This window comes from Hyposmocoma kahamanoa, unplaced genomic scaffold (genome assembly GCF_003589595.1).
Source record: "Hyposmocoma kahamanoa isolate Upper Pololo Valley unplaced genomic scaffold, ASM358959v1 100021, whole genome shotgun sequence".
Classification (NCBI taxonomy): Eukaryota; Metazoa; Arthropoda; class Insecta; order Lepidoptera; family Cosmopterigidae; genus Hyposmocoma; species Hyposmocoma kahamanoa.
The window spans coordinates 2,935,257-2,952,710 of record NW_020653200.1 but is presented as its reverse complement, the minus strand read 5'-3'; the positions used below and the strand labels follow the sequence as shown (position 1 = coordinate 2,952,710).

At 35.0% G+C, this 17,454-nt stretch overlaps 2 protein-coding genes across 2 annotated transcripts in view; one reads left to right on the top strand and one right to left on the bottom strand.

Annotated features, from left to right (window-relative positions):
• The first annotated feature begins 7,551 nt into the window (after window positions 1-7,551).
• LOC113234242 (procollagen-lysine,2-oxoglutarate 5-dioxygenase) overlaps window positions 7,552-17,454 on the top strand; it is a 17,433-nt gene continuing 7,530 nt past the window's right edge. Inside the window, exons 1-7 of the mRNA XM_026469576.1 lie at window positions 7,552-7,908; window positions 8,465-8,696; window positions 8,852-9,027; window positions 9,518-9,685; window positions 9,766-9,962; window positions 13,086-13,339; window positions 14,218-14,442. Of these exons, the coding sequence (XP_026325361.1) occupies window positions 7,830-7,908; window positions 8,465-8,696; window positions 8,852-9,027; window positions 9,518-9,685; window positions 9,766-9,962; window positions 13,086-13,339; window positions 14,218-14,442 (1,331 nt within the window). The 5' untranslated portion in view covers window positions 7,552-7,829. The remainder of the gene's footprint in view (window positions 7,909-8,464; window positions 8,697-8,851; window positions 9,028-9,517; window positions 9,686-9,765; window positions 9,963-13,085; window positions 13,340-14,217; window positions 14,443-17,454) is intronic.
• The window catches only part of LOC113234338 (immunoglobulin domain-containing protein oig-4-like), a 1,716-nt gene continuing 847 nt past the window's right edge, over window positions 16,586-17,454 (bottom strand). Inside the window, exons 3-4 of the mRNA XM_026469670.1 lie at window positions 17,168-17,317; window positions 16,586-16,975 (exon numbers count right to left, since the gene is read on the bottom strand). Coding sequence (XP_026325455.1) covers window positions 16,817-16,975; window positions 17,168-17,317 — 309 coding nt within the window. The 3' untranslated portion in view covers window positions 16,586-16,816. The remainder of the gene's footprint in view (window positions 16,976-17,167; window positions 17,318-17,454) is intronic.

The following is a 17,454-nucleotide window of genomic DNA, read 5'->3' as shown; positions in this document are numbered from 1 at the left end:
AAAAAAGAATAAGATTTTATTCTTCACTGTACGTACTGAATAAAAAGTCACATCGTAAGTATAGTGAAGGAAAAAGGAATTCGAGAACGATTCAAAATTTTAAAAATAAAAGATAAAATTTCTACACGGCATTACTTGGATGCAATGGGGAATTAATTATTTTAATGATGACGATAAGTGGTTTATTATTACTACCACGTACAATTTTTCTGTTAACTATGCATAAAATGCAGTTAATGGCTTTTGGTACTGAATGAGTTTTAGCTATAAAGTAACGAAAATTTCGTTCCAAATTAAAACTTGAATTACGTTATCCACTAACCTAAGCATAGGCAGTAAAACCAAAATCCGAATTCAAGTATAACCACGAAGAGCCTTCTAACTAACATCCTTATAAAAAGTTATGCTGTAATGTATTAAGAAAATATTCTAACTCAAAAAAATCGCTAACTGCTTAACCATATAAACATATACTTTTATGACGAATAGTACATATTAGTCATTTCCCATTGGCTTGCCGTAAGAAATAGGTTATACTATTATGTAATTGATTTTGTAGTACTCTTTGTCTAAGCCTTGTCTACTGGTAGGGTTTCTGCTTGAGATTTCTCAAGAAATCTTGAGAAATCTGGCCAACTTCGAGACTAGAAAAATATCCTCGAGAACTCAAGAAGTCGAGAAATCAAATTACCTTTTTTAATTACTTGGCTTAAATGTTATACGAACATTATTGCTACTGATCGTTCTCGTTAAGGTTGCCTAAAAATTGCCGCAGCCAGGCGGCGCGACGCTGCAATGTATTAAAAAGAGCAATGCGTCATAAATCTTTTTTCTTGATAATAAGGTTACGTTGTTTTAAACAAAAAATTAAAAACAAATTGCAGAAGCGCAACGAACGGCGTCAAACTGTGCCGGGAGAATTTATAATGTGCAATATCCTATAGAACATTATTCTCTATTAAATAAATAATAATTAAATATATTAAACAAATCTATTCTACGAAAAGAGTACTGCACTGCACAAGGCGGTGACTCGCGGCGTAAGCTATCCAACTTGTATCGCCACGTCTAATACAAAGTATTACTTAGCTTTTCAACAATATAAGTATAGGTATTTGTTTGAAAAACAATCATCATCGTCGGGTCGGGCGTTTCGCGAACTTTGATGTTTGTCTTAGAACAGAACACCCAAACCAGAACCAATTTAATAATAAAAAAAATGTAGAAAAGGTTCTTTCCCTAAATTGGTCCTACCGGGTGTCAAACCCTGGACCAAGAGCCATGGAATTCGGTCCGCGGCACTACACAACACAGTCAGGCTTTAACCACTTTAGAAAAGTTTATGTAAATGATGTTTTTCTTTATTATAGTTGAGTGCGCTGATATTTTTAGGTTTTTAAAAATTTCTTGAAAAACTCCAAAAATTCGAAAAATCGGGTGTGAGAATTCTCGAAACTCGAGAAAAAAAAATTGTCGTGATATCACAAACCCTACTACAAAGCAACTGTCCCTTTCACACGTATGATAAAACGACCATGTCACGTTTTGTTTCAATTACGCGCATTATTAAAGCATGTCAATGCGATTGCGATCGAATTGTGGCAGAATTAGAGTAATTAGCAATGCACAAGTAACAGGATTGTGTACAATGTTAAAGTTACCTACCATTGGTCATACTTATGAGACATCACAAAGAGTATTTATTATCAATATCGTTGATTTTATTCTGAAAAACTGTTGCACAACGATATTTCGTCGTATTAAATATATATGGAATAGGTATTCGTCAGTGGCACAATAACTACATTACCATACATACCGAGATATATTACTTTAAGGTTACAGAAAAAGTTTACGAAAATGCTTTAATTCAGATTCATTTTATGAAAGTGAATAGGTATAATACTACTGTATTTTAAAAAAGGATTTGACATTGCGATTTGTCACATTGATTAGGTAATAATAATTTACCTATTACGAACGATTGATACATATATACATATATATTGATTTCTGCCGCCCGGGGCCAAAATTTCTTTCCTCTATATTTTCAAGATTACAAAAGTAATTTGTTCGGGCAGGCTCGCTCGGCTCGATTGTGTTCGTCTCCACCTATGTGTTGTTCAATATATCGTTTTCTCAAACAGTGGAATTTAATCTCTAATTTTAAATTTAAAAAAGAATTTTACTAGCCAGGTTTCGCCGCCGCCCTTTTAAGCAAAAAAAAAATAAAAAAATTGACCAGTTAGGCCTCGGCGCCGCCCCCACTGTTGTGCCACTCGGCGCCACGCATGGCCCCCTCTGTACCCCCACGCTACGCAACTGATTACGATGTCTTCACTACTATTCACCTATCGTATGGTATGGTACTTATGGTAGCTACCATTTAGAAATGGTAGCTGCTAACAAGTGATGGACACAACAAACTCAGAATGATTGAACTGTAAGTAGGTATCCCTCCCGGATTTAGTGCAGATTCGATTCTATCCTAAATTGTCTTTTGGAACAATGTCTGTACCTATTCACGTTTAGTTTCACTTTCATTTCATGGTTCGTGGCTTTCTGAAATAGAAGAATAAAAACTAACAAAAAGTAACTCTCACATTTTACGGTACAATCAATGTAATGGTTGTATCGACATCGAGATTGCAGTCGATCGCCGAAGGCTTCCGCGACAACAAGATGCGGGGACATCGGTGCTTCCCACTCAAATGTTGCGTCTGGGTATTGGCTATGTTTATTGCCCTTCGCCGTGGGACCCTTTCTCAAGAGTTCTGCTCTAAAGATTCTCAAGAGGAAGATTGCAAGAAGCAAAATTTTTTTCACAAAGGTACTTAAACTTTTGTATATAACATGTTTATATTTAGTTTTGATTTTATTCCTGCTTTGCGAAAATAGAATAAATTATGTACAATGTATTTTTTTCTTATGTGTTCATTTCAACTATTGTGCGGGACAATGTGCTTCATAGTCCTCTGAAGTTGAGTAGAAGTAGTAAAACTTTTTGTCTTTCGGGACACGCTAAGCCGTCTAATTAGTCATGATGCCAGGTCTTGAATTTTTATTTTTTTCCAAAATTTTAATTTTCTAAATTTTGTTTTTCGCGGGAAATAGTTATGAGCTTAGAATAATAACGCATATGAGGTTGTTTCATAGAACCATGTGACATGGACAACGTGGTAGTAATTTTTTTTTTCTTGTAGTACATTTCAAATTAAACTAATTTTAATTAAGATTAAATCAATGATTTAATTGTACAAAGATTTTATGGTACTTTTTTCATTGGTAATTTTGCTTCTAAAACGTAGACGAGTTCAAAAATTTATGACAACGTTCTTTTATAAATTTTCACCCTTATTTTTCACCCATCTATTTGGGTAGGCAAAGGTTTCACCCACAGACCATATAAATACCATAATAAATACCAGGTAGTTTCACCTTACACCCTTTTCTTAAAAAATTATGACAAATGACAACCGCAAAATTGGAAATTGATTTTTTTATTATTATTTGGTTAAATATCGAAATTAAAAAAAAACTTACAATGTTAACTTTCTTCGCATTCAGTTTCATTCTAGTTGTAAAAGTTGTAATATCAAACAACCCCATTAAAGGCTGCAGTATATTCCCTTGACAAGAAGTGCATCTGATTATACGTATATTCACTCCTTTTATGTTTTTTAACTAAATATATTCTTTTCCATGTAAATAATTATTATGTACATTTTTGTAAATGAAAAATGATATCACTGGGTCATGATTCCAACTGGAAACTTTTAAAATAGTTACCACCACATCTTATTACCCTATAATTGAGTTGGTATATATTAGTATATAAATATTTAAAAATAGTAATTGCCGTATTTTCACTATTTACTTCTAAATTGTATAAACATTATAGTATTATTGTAATAGGAATTATTGAGCTTAGAATTAATTTGTAGCCGCATGCGGCATTTGTACTAATCTAAATGCATATTACTAAGGCACATTCGAATTTAATATTTTGTCGTAAACACGTTAGAAATAAAATAATGACTTACTTATGGTCGTATTCTAGAACTCTATCCAATGCTCAAGTCAGGATTGCACTGGAAACACAAGCACTGGAAATACGACCCTAATGGCAGAGACTTGAGTATGATTTCGAGTGCTTTAAACCATACTCAAATCCTGACTTGAGTATTGAGTAGAGTTCTAAAATACGACCGTTAGATTCTATGTAGATACTTTACTGTAGTTACTTTTATATTTTCGTAATTAGTTTTTTTTTAATATTTTGTAGCTTCTAAACGTTTTATTCTATCGGGAAAAATCGGTAAATTAAAAAAAAATGTTCTGTTTGCTTAAATGTCACCATTTGGACTTGCATTCGATAAACTTCAAAAATGTGTAACAGATTAGTTGTACATTTCTAAACCTACTTAAGAAGACAAGTGTTAAGATTTTAAATTTATTTTAGACCTTTAGACCTTTGTGCAAGATGATGTGAGCGTTATGTAATACACAATCTATAGATACGATGAAGTGATTAAATATAGCGGTAATCAAGTCTTTATACTTAAGAAATTTCAAATAATAGCCATTGACATTTATATTTTATTTCTATTCTTATGGCACAAAACATAGGTACTAGGTTACAAGTAAAACAGCGAGTAAATAAAACTCTGCGAAAATAAAAAGCTAAAATGCACAAAGTTGAATTTCACATGGATGAAATTGCATGAGACTCTTGTTAATTTTATACCATAGTAACAATTACTGTAATGAAGATTTTGCTACAACCATTTATCAACGATATCAGCCAGCAAGACCGTATTGTCGCAGTTTTGTAGGGTGACGGGCGCAGTAGCAGGCCTCTCAGATCTTTGCGATTTAAAACAGACCCCTAGTGTCACTGCAAATGCTATGGATTATGGACATGCGCGTCGCTTACCGCCAGGGGAACCACTTGTTCGTTCCGTAACTTGTTACCTGTCATAAAAAAATATATGTAGATAAAATAAGTTCACAATCCCTATGAAAAGTTGCATCTGCTGACTGTTTGGTTAAATCGTTTGCCTTATTAAATAATAGTCGAGGTTCTTATCTCCGACTATAACAGAAACTAAGTATTTGATACTTAGTATCTAAATAGTATTTCGATTGGAGGCCTGAGAATGCTGCTTTAAATCAGCTATGTAAAGGCTCATTAGTTCAATTAAAATGCCGCAAAGACAGAGATGATGGTTTTCAGGGCTGGGAGAGCTCCGGAGAAGGTTCCGGATGTTTTCCTGAACGGTTCACTAGTAAAGAGTGTGCAACACTTTAAATACTTGGGCCACGTCCTTACAGACGACCTTCGCGATGATTTAGATATTGAACGATAGCGGCGTGCTTTATGTTTAAGAAGCAACATGCTTGAGCCCATTTTTGCAAAATGCAATAAGCAGGTCAAGGTGACCTTGTATAGGGCTTATTGCCAACGTATATACAAGTGTCAGATGTGATGTACCAGCTTCACTAGGATTTCTTACAACAATCTAAGAAGTTTTTTAGTGGTAAGCGACAAGCTGGCGTGCAAAAGAGGAGTCCTATACCTAGCAGTGGGTGTTAACGGGCTAAGATAATGATGATGATGGAGCGACACGCCTATCCATAACAGTTGTAGTGTCACTCTTAGGGGCATTGCCACTGCGCCCGTTACCCTGAAGCAGAAGTTGACAAGATCCATGTACCTATAATTTCATCAGCACCCTTAACCCTCCCAAACCGGAACGCAGTAATATGCTCACATTACTTTCTTGGCAGAAATAGGTAAGGTGGGACAGGTACAGGGAAGCACTTTCCAGGACGAACTCTTTCACAAGGAGCTCAACTGCTACTAAAAATAGAATGTATCCTGGTGAAGCTGCCTAGATTGTACAGTGCGTAGAATGTTTGCGGAAGCCCACATTCCGGAATTTTTCGCCATGTTGCGAGCGAGTATGGCTTCATTTTGGAAAAGAGTGCTTACATCTACAATGCAATGCAATCCTGAGAGCAGTTTGTGACACGTTCTTCGATAGGTCTATTTTTAAATAATGGATGTCTGTCCACCGGGATGCGAATCGTAAATGACAATTAGGTAGGTACCCATTTAGTGATAGTGCTTAACTTGTTTTAGGTCATACTTTATTTTATTATATCTTATAATTTATGCTATATTATGTAAAGTTTATTAATATTTGTGTTAATGGGTAATCAAAATGTCCTAATTTTTGTAATTCTTGTATAAATAATTTTATTATTATTATTATTAGTAAAAATTATATTTCGTAGGTAGGCTTTTTTGCAAATTTTTCATTGACATTGGATATATAAAAAAATAGTTTTATGAAACGAGAAAAAATTAACCTTCGTATGACACTATCCCAGTGTGAAGTTCAAATTGGGCGCTATTCAATTTCTTCATTAAATTGTCTAGCTTAAAAAGTTATAATTGTAATCTGGACTATCGGGAATGAGTTAATATGAAGTATAATTTTAAAAAAAACGATACACATGTTTTGACAATTTTTTATAGTGTTGCTGTTGTCATTGATCCCATTTCGAAAACTATTATTCGGATGTACTAGTATTAACTGTTAATATCCTCTTTGTCGCATTCTTTATCTTCCGCTAATTGCCCACACCTACCTTCAGAGAAATGGCATTATTATTGAGTCTAAATTTCACTTTCAACTGAAAACGTAGATACAGGTACCCCAATAATCTATTACATATTATTAATATTTGTTAATAGAAAGCAGATCTAAATACAAATATTTATGCCGGCAATTATTATAGACCACAAATTGCCAAGTAGGTACTATTTAAAATGTTTATTAACTATAATGTAATTCCTAGGACAATAGGGTACTTTATTGACCTATTTTAATAACATCATTGAGCACTAGCCGTTTCTCTTGTTGGGACCTTTCCAATCTTATAAAACACCTACAATACCTAGGACAAATAATTTCATACGAAACATAAAAAAATCAAGCTCTTATTGAGAAGAGCTTTCCAATAACAACACAAGATTCGGGACAACTTTGCTCCCAGTATAACGCAATAACAAATACGTTCGCAGAATTAATATCGGTTGGCTAATAAGTGTAGGCAGTTATTTACGAAGTGAACATTACTTATTATTTATGAAAAATATGCTTCTATACAGCTACTGTGGAAAATAGATATTTTGCTGTATTTTTTTTAACTTTTCGTAAGTAAATTCTTTGTAGTAACTTGCAAATGTAAACGCACTGTCACACTTTATTTCTTCCATCCAGAAACCTCACCTGAAACGCACCCTGTCGCTCACTATTTGACGTAGTTTGTCAATTGGCAATGACATTAGAAAAAGCTTTGATTGGAATTGGAACAATGATTGGTGAATTTGCAGTTTATTCGTTTTCAAGCTCAATTTTATACTGTGCGCGTGTGTTCATGTTATCATTTGGACTCAACTAGACTATGCGAGCAAACGCAAGCAGAAACGTACTGTATTATTATTGTATCATCAGCGTAATTGAAAATCACGCGCGGTCCCCGAGAGTAATGAAATGAAATGATCTCATTGTTTGAGTCAGTTGAGATCTTGTAGCGAGAGGAAGCGGTCAAGTTATCGCTGTAGTCTTGACCAGAGTTGGCCGTAGATACCTACGTACTTAGCTACTCATTGGCTATAAGCTTATCGCGTTTGTCGGAAGTGGGAGCCCAGTATCTGGGATACTGGGGTAATATACATGTACAGTGAACTCAGTTTAGCTGGCATTCATTTTTAACGAGTTCCAGTTTTAGGAAGTACATTGAACCCAGTCATCATTATGGATAAATCTGGAAACAGAACTAGCATTTTAATTTGTTGTTTATTCTTAACACTAGCTGCAATTGTGTGTGGAGATGGTAAGCATTAAACATTCTGTAGTGCAAAAAGCTTGCGTATAAATTGTATTAATTATATTCAAGTGTTTAAGAAATATTTGCTGTGCAATTCCAGACTATCTGCTGTGCTCTGTAGAAGGTTAAATTATTTATTTTATGCCAAAATCTTGTCTTCAGTGTTTGGTATCTGTATCAATAAAAAAATCTGTATAATTTTAATAAGTAATAAGACTCATGCAATTACTTTTTGTTTTTGTTTCATGAATACAAAAATCTATGACAAAAAAATTATTAAGTGTGTAGTGTCCTTCATTATAATCCCTTTGAAAGTAAAATGCAAAACTCTTAATTATTACCATTAGTCAATTTGGCTTTTAAAGGAGTTTTACTTTTAAATTGAAGATATGTACTAGACCTTTATAGATTTCAATATTTAAATTTCATTGTCTGTGCGTGGAATGTTTTTAAACTATTATATATATTTTAATCAATGCAATTATGTGTGTGTTGGAGGGTATGTGACGGTTAGTAATACTTCTAATCATGTTTATATAAATAAGCCTTATACTTATTGCAGATGATGTGACTGTACTGACTGTAGCCACTGAAGATAATCATGGTCTGCAACGCTTTTTAAGATCTGCTAAAGTATATGACATTGATGTACAAATTCTGGGCAAGGGGGATGAATGGAAAGGAGGAGATATGTCTTATGCTGGTGGTGGTCATAAGGTTAATTTACTCAAACAGAGACTGAACGAAATGATGAAGTCTGAAAACAAAGAAAAAATTGTCTTATTTGTGGACAGGTACTGTTACATACTTTTCAGTGCGTATAGATTGCGATTTGCATTGGCAAATACTGTCCCATTTTATTGTTAATTGACTGATTGTATAATAACTTCTAGAAAATAATTAAATTTCTGCCCATATGAACCAATCACAATATCACTTTATTTTCCAGTTATGATGTACTATTCCTGGCGAATTTAGACAAAATAGTCGAAGCATTCAAAAAGTTTCCTGATACTCGAGTACTGTTCTCTGCCGAAGTATACTGCTGGCCGGACACCACATTGTCTACCCGGTACCCGGACACAAAAGTTCCTTATCCATATTTAAACTCTGGAGGATTTATAGGTATTCAAAATTCATTAATTGCCTGCGTGGCCGAATGATTACCAGTCTAGACTGCCTCGCAAGAAGTCCCAGGTTCAATTCCTGGGCCGGGAGAAATATTTGTATGGCCTACATTTATTTATAAAGTGGTTTGGGTGTAATTTGTGGGTGTCTGTGTGTGTGTGTGTCTATGGCACCTGCGACACAGGGTTTCCCTAGTGCGGGGCTATGAGTGTGTGCGCGTTATTATTATTATTAATTTTCCACTATAGTTTCACTATGTTGTTAATTTATAGTAACTTACAGTGATCTTTACATTTAATATATCACTAACCATAAAAATTTTCTTTATCACAGCAAAGCTAGACTATATAAGATCTATAATGGAACATTAAGTCAGTCAAATCAATAAAATCAAACGGATGTTAGTACAATTTGAGCATTAGTGCCATATATTAAAGTCAATAAGTCTGAATTAAATTTGTATATTTTGCTATTAATTACTTTACAGGCTACTTACCCGAACTTACTGAGATAGTCAATTTTCAATCAATCAATGATAAAGATGATGATCAGCTTTACTACACCAAGATATATTTGGATCAAAATTTAAGACATATACTTAAAATATCTTTGGACCACAATGCGGTTATATTCCAGAACCTTAATGGTGCAACGTGTAAGTATACCCAATGAAGCATTGCAGTGAAATATTGTAGACATCAGTGATGGAAGTGATACTAAATTTTCTTTTTTTAGGGGATGTGCAACTCAAAGCAAACTACACAGAACAGTGGCCTTATATTGAAAATGTAGCAACCAAACAGTTGCCTCTAATTTTGCATGGGAATGGACCATCCAAACTGACCTTAAATCACTTAGGAAATTATTTAGCCAAAGCTTGGTCAGCTGCAAATGGCTGTATGCTCTGTAAAGAGAAGAGGATGTTGCTAAAGGTTTGCCTAACTATTTATAGCCAACGTAGCTAACAAAACAACAATGAAAATATTTCTTAACATTTTGACCGCCACTGACAAAAACTAGTTCCGTTCCCAAGACGCCAAGATGTGACATGTTATGAATCCATACTTAACTAGAATATAGAAATAATACATGGAATATCTTAATATTTATTTATTAATTTCAGCTGAAAATTAAAGGGTTTCTTTGACGCTTTAAGGCATCATTGGCGTATTAACTAAGTTAATGTAAGACGCTTTATAGCGTCCACGGTGGTCAAAGGTTTAAAGAATATTCTAGAGCAAAAGTTGATTAAATTTTACCTACGTCTTAACACTCATCAAAAAGCTCAAGTCAAAAATTGGCGGTTTTGACTTTTGAATATGAATAAATTATACATGGTGACTTGTAAAATACTAACCACCATGCAGGACTTTATTACTAACATCATAACGTTTGTTCTTTGATTTTTTACAAAACTTATTTACCGAATTTAAAGTTTAAAGTTTTTAAACTTTATTTCTGGATTTCCCCTGTCATCGGTATCATTTGGTTTGAACACTTTAGCAAGATGATTTGCAATTGCCTCAGATCTTTCCAGGCCCATGCCCATGTGTTTCGAGATCTGACTGAATTTGCATTGATGTGGTTGAGACTGGCTCTTTGTTGCTTTGCTGTCTACTCTTTGTTTGATGGATTCATTTGCAGTTTCAGCAAGGAGAACTTTTAGGGCTTTTATCGCTCAGTTTAAACGTGTCCTGTCTGCTCTTTTGCGGGAGACCTGCCAAATTCTACGAAGGCGACGACGTTTATCGGCAAAAAGTTGAGTTGTTGTTAAACCAGGACTTGCAGTTGTGTTCTTCGCGTCGACCCACTTCTCCACGCGAACTGGCTAGAAAATATCGATGATGGACTCGAAAAAGACCCCTGGCTTCGACTTGATCTCTCCAAAGCTACTTAAGACGTTTACCATTGTGAGGTAATCAATGCTAAATAAATGCTAATCAATGCCACACTCAGAATCTCCCACGTACCTAACCTCTGGAAAATATCTCAAATTGTTATGATCCATAAACTCGGTAAGCCTGCTACCGAAGCCGCAATTATATTGAAACCAGTTTTATGAAAATTGTGGGAAAGGATAATCCTTCAAGACTCACTTCGCACCTTGACGAAAGTGGACTCATACCAGACCACCAATTTGGCTTCCGAAAACAACATTTAACTGTGGCAAGTGCACAGAGGCTATCACAGTAAGATAATGCGTAGAAAAAAGGAATACTGCTCCGTGGCTTTCGATCGGGTCGGCGACTCTAATACAAAATTAAAAACTACTCTCTCACTCATTCTTACCTCTGATGGTCTCCTACCTCACCGATAGAATGTTCCAAGTAAAACTTCGAGACGCGTAGTCTTCTCGCTTCAGCTGCTGTGTGGGAGTGCCCCAAGGCTCTGTGCTTGGCCCAGTGCTGTACACCTTCACTAGTGACCTACCTCAAGTTTTAAACGTAGCCGCAACCTACGCCGATCATGCCGCTTTCTTAACCTGTAATTGCGATCCCAATGAGGCAAGCAGAACGTTGCAACTCCAACTTAATGCCACCAATGCACGGGTAAACTTTTGGCGCATGAAAGTGAGCGTTCACAAAATCTCATCACATTACTTTTGCGCTTAGACGTGACACTTGCCCCTTGGTTAACTGAACTGACTACAAATCTCTTACGTCAAATATTTAATATTCATCATGGATCGTAGGATGACATGGAGTGACCATATAAAAAACAAAAGAACTGAGGTCAACTCTAGATACAGAAATCTCCTCTGGCTTCTGTAAAGACAATCCACCTTATCTCTAAGCAATAAGCTGAGAGTGTACTGCAGTGTAATAAAACCGTCTGTACTTCTGTACAATATGGTTGTTGACCATAATTGTATCAAAATCAAGCAAGCAAAATATACGCCTCCAAAGAGCCCAAAATAACATTCTTAGGGTATTAACTGTCTGCGCCCAGGTACGCTCGCAACTCCGAAATACACAACTATTTGGAAATGCCAACGGTTCTCGAAGAAGCTAAACGCTATACAGTTCACTACAGGCATCGACTAGGAGTTCATCCTAACCCATTGCCCCACATACTGATGTTGATGTGCTGTGCAATTAAGGGGAGATAAGGCAATGGCCTTAATCTGCTGGAACTCATCTGATTACAGTCTGGTTGGCTGATTGCAGAGTTAAAAAAAAAGATAGAAATCAAGCGTTCTCCCCGAAACGAACTCCACACGTCCTGTTTTGCATCGGATTGGTGTTTACGCTAGCGCTTTCTTTTGTTATCGCACAGAGTTATCACCATTTTGAATCTTTATCAATATTTTTATTTTTGTCGAAAGTAAAATATTGTGAATTATTAAAAAGCATGGAACAAAAGTTGTTGTTTATGATGATAGTAAAATAGTACTGAGAGTTTTAAATAGAAAACCACCGTGAGACTCAGACATATTAACTAAAATAACGAATAACTGACGTATTTAAAGTCGAATTTTTGCTCGCCATGTTTCGAACCAATTCGTGGTCCTTAATCATGAGATTCCGCGGCGGTGACTCGACGGAAACTGCGCGCCAAAGCCCAGGCAGCCCGACATGTCGAGCAAAAATTCGACTATAAAACGTGAGTTTTCCGTTATTTTAGTTAATGGTACTGCGAGGTTGTTAGTATTTTACAAATAACCTTGTAATACATATACAATTATTTATAAGTCATAAACAGAACACCTATTATTAACAATAGCTTGAAAAATCTTGTATGCTATAATGTATGTAGTTTCTTCACTCTCCCTTAAAATGATTCAAAATTACTTAAACAGTGTTCTTTGCTAAGCAACACATATGTATGTATTCTATTTTCTAGTCTAAATGCAGCCATTTTTAAGGCAATCCACATACACATGTATAATAGTTTACTACAGTTCAAATGTTCACATTTCTTCTTTCCAAGCCAAGATTGATGACGAGAGATTGTTACCTATAAAAACTTCAGAAAAAATGAATAACTTCTAAGCTTGCTCTGCGAAAACCTTACCAAACTTCTGAAAGTATAATTTACGCATACCTTTTGTTTAGGACGAGGAATTGCCAACAGTCATGATGGCTGTATTTATTGAAATACCTACGCCCTTCCTAGAAGAGTTCCTACAACAATTGCTGAATCTGGACTACCCAAAATCTAAGATTCACTTAGTCCTTAGGAACAACGTGGAATATCATGAGACTGAAGTTGAAGAATTCTTCGAAAAAAATGCAAAAAGTTTCGCAACGGCCAAACGTGTTAGGCCTGCTGACTTTATCGCCGAGTCGGAAGCGCGTAACATTATCAAGTAAGCAAAAATAATACCATTTATCACATAATAAGACCAAATAAATTCTTTCAAAATACGTTAATTCTTTGTTTGTCTATGAAAAGGTAATTATTAACCTCTCTTGAGAGGTTATCTGTAGCTAGCAGTAGGATGTGTGTGGCCAAATATGATTTGAAGCAGTACAGTTAACGTAATAAATAAATTTAAATAATGGTCCAGACAACCATGCTAATTGCTTCCGTGACCGAACGGTAACCACACTGGACTCGCGGAGGTCCCGGGTTCGATTCCCAGGTCGGGAGAAATATTTGTATAGCCTACATTCATTTGTCTCGTGAGTTTGGGTGTAATTTGTGGTTGTCTATGTGTGTCCATGGCACCCGCAATACTGGGTTTCCTTAGTACGGGGCTCAGAGTGTGTGCGTTAAATACTTTAGTCTCAAACTAGGGAATTCCTTGTGCCATGAGTACCAGAGCAGAACAGAAGCCAATTTTAGAAACATACATTTCTCAAATTGGTCCTATCGGGAATCGAACCCAGAACCATCCAGCGCCGAGAGTGAGAATCGCTGGACCATCGAGGTCGTCAAATAGTAGTCTTGAACGCTTTGCCGAAAATAGCAGTGATGAATTTTGTTTAGAATGCTCAATGTGTCAGCCCCGTTTTTGCGAGATGTTTAGATCTATAAAGCATTCTGGATGTTTGGATATGAAATTAAACAATACAACACATATATTTGTGTAATTGTACAGATCATTCTTAATCTGACTGTGACTACAAAATGGTGTTTTTATACATTAACATACTTTATAATTTATTTTAAACTGAGTGACGTCTGTGAAACAGTCAGTAACCTAGTCATTATTTATTATTAAAATATTGTTATTTGTTTCAGAGACCGTTGTGTCAACAGTGTTTGCGATTATCTTTTCGTAATTGACAGTGTTGCGAGAGTAGAATCGCTCACATTACGACATTTAATTACATCTGGTTACGACATTATTGCCCCTCTGTTAGTTCGATCTGGACAGGCATGGTCCAACTTTTGGGGCAGTATTAACTCTTCCGGTTACTATGCCAGATCTGTTGACTATATGGACATCGTATATAACGTCATTAGGTAAGATTTATCGTTTTTTTTATCTATAACTGTAAGCGATACTTATTAATTTCAAGTAATTTGTGCTATGTATAACTCAACACGTTCACAGTCCCCCATATAAAGGCCGATGTCAACCCTATAATTCCACTGGAATTTGTGTGAAATAGGTTGGTTTTGTCATTTACTCTCACATTATATATCCATAATATTGTTATTTTTCAAAAACTGTACCTCCTGTATTAAAGAAATCAGAATTTTAATCTATAAATCCAACCAAAATATTGAAGTAGTATTCAGTATTCTATAGGTGTGCGTGGACTTATGTTTGAGACCAATTTGCGATTCCATGTAGGGTCAGGGGTTGTGAACGTGTTAATACGTGTTTAAATATTGATTCACAGAATATTTTGCAGCCCGAAACTAAATTTCTTAAATAATAATAACGACATAGACTACTTTTATTTTTAGTAAACTTTTCAAACTGATTTTTTTTCTGTGTAGTTTCTAAACTGCTTTAAAGTTTCATTTCTAACACGGCATTTTTCATATGTCATTTTTGCTTCATGCATAACCTACAGACAATTAAAATATCCTTAATGTTGAGTAAACCACCCAACATTAAGAATATCATATCATCATAATCAGTTTTTAACCGACTTCAAAAAAAGGGGGAGGTTATCGATTCAACTGTTTCTTTTTGTACGTTTGTTACGCGATAATTTCGCGATAAATATTAGTGAACCGATTTTGATGATTCTTTGGAAAGAGTGTATCTCAGTAGTAGTCCCATTTATAATAATAATAAAATCTTTATTTCTTATAAACATGGTTTCTTAAACAATAGTGGCTGGAACCTCCTTTTAAGCATATACTGTGTCAGGAGGCACCGCTCTTCGGTCGCTACACGTATTAATACATAAACAACTTAGATTTGAAGGAAATATTCCACCTCTAACGGTGGCAAACTAGTGGATGAATCTCTGCGTAATCTGGATAATATAGGCCCGAAAATCACTTGCAAACCATCTTTCAAAAAGAACAAACCGTTCGACGTTGTAAAGTTTGAGACGTAATTTAGCCGATTTTAAATTCACACCTAATTCTCGCCGCAACAACGTATTGGTACTTCCGAAATCAAGATTGGAATTGTTTAGAAATAGCCCCTACTATAGAGCAGTTAAAATATACGCATTAAAGATGAACAAAAAGATAATTTTTTCTTAACTAAACTAAAATAAATCCTAATTGAACAATGTTATTACTCAGTAAATGATTTTTTTAATGACAAACATTGATTTAAATTATTAATGACTATTTTACGATCTAATTGTAAATGAAAATAAAATTAGTAATTAAGTATAATGACCTACAATAAAGAAGTAACGTTGAATTGTTCATATCGATTTATTTTAATTTATGTATTACTTATTGTCTTATTAATAATATAAATTGGATGTAGTTAAGCAAAAAAGATCCAATCCACAAAATGATCAAAAAATGTGTTATGTGTACCAAACGGTTCCTAAAGTCTAACCTCTTAGATCAGCAAACATAAATCCAACATATAAACATAAATAAATATCTCTGGATTTACATGACATAAGTTTTGAAAATTAAAGAGAGTGAGAAACGCTTTTAAATTCAAACTGCCATATGTGAGTGGATGTGGATTGGATCCTTTTTGTTTAACTACGTCCAATTATTATAAATTCAAATGTTAAATGGCAGTGCCCGAACAGAGTCCATGTACTGTACCTGTGATAGTTATTAAGATCAATTTTACACAAATTGTACAAGCAGCAATAATGAATAAATAAAAAAGTAAAATAATGAATAAATGAAATTAATCAGGTTTCGCGCACATTCCGGTAACCGTTTTGTATAAAACTTGGCAAATAGATGTAATTTTACGAACTTTTGAGCTCAGTTTTTATGTCGGAGCCAACATGTAGTGCCGCAAAGATTTTGTATATATGTTTGGTTAGGTAGTATTTTGATTTATTTGTCTGGATTTTATTAAGTGTTTTCTTGTGGTAATGTTTTTCTAAAGGGGCTGACATGTTCAATAATGATCAAAGCCCCTAAATATATAAGGAATAAAAAAAACCTGAATTAATCATAAATGAAAAAACCAAAACTTTTAATATACTTTTTATTTCATGCAAAACAGTAATGCAAACAATATAATCTAGTTATAACGAAATTGTGTTAATATTTCCACTTATAAATTGCAATTGAGCGTCTTGGACAACTTTTAACTACTATCTTTTCATGTCGTCAAGGCCTCACACGATTGAATTGCGTAGAAGAGCTTTGACAGTGTGTAAAGGTCTGCTATCTTCGACTGCGTTTGCTGTTAAATTTAATATACTTGAATATTAATGTATGGGATTCAGTCGAACGCGATAGAGAAATCGGTCTTGAATGAGCGTCTGTCGATGGAGTACATGTTATCCGCAGTGCACTCGTACACACCGGCGTCCATCTGTGTGGCCGGGTCTATTTCAATTTTGGATTTGACGCGGTCATCGCCGATAGGCCACTCATGGATCTAAAACAAAATTCTGTATAATTTTTAATCAAATCCTATCTTTATTACTGCCCCTTCAATATAAGATGTAAATCGTAAAGCAGGCAAGTCCATTTTGCGCTTTGAGAGTTCGTCATTTTGTGTACACGTATCCAGACTAGAAAATAATCAACACCGCAACCAAAAGTAACTATATAAAATAATAAAACGTACGTGCAAATAATGGTGAGCAAATATCTCCACTCCATCTTTGAACCAAGTTATATGCGGTCTCGGGCTCCCTTTTGCGATGCAGAGAAAGGCGATTTTGTGTCCCAACACGTACTCAAAATCAAAGTGAGAGGCCAAAAGAATTTTAGCTCCCTGAAATGTTTTTATGCAAAGACACTTTAAAGTTCAAAAATATTGAAGATCTACACAGCAGGCAGCATTGTACGTAACAAAAGTCAGTGATGTACGATTTTTTTGCTTACACAGACAAACTATAACGTGCACCCTTT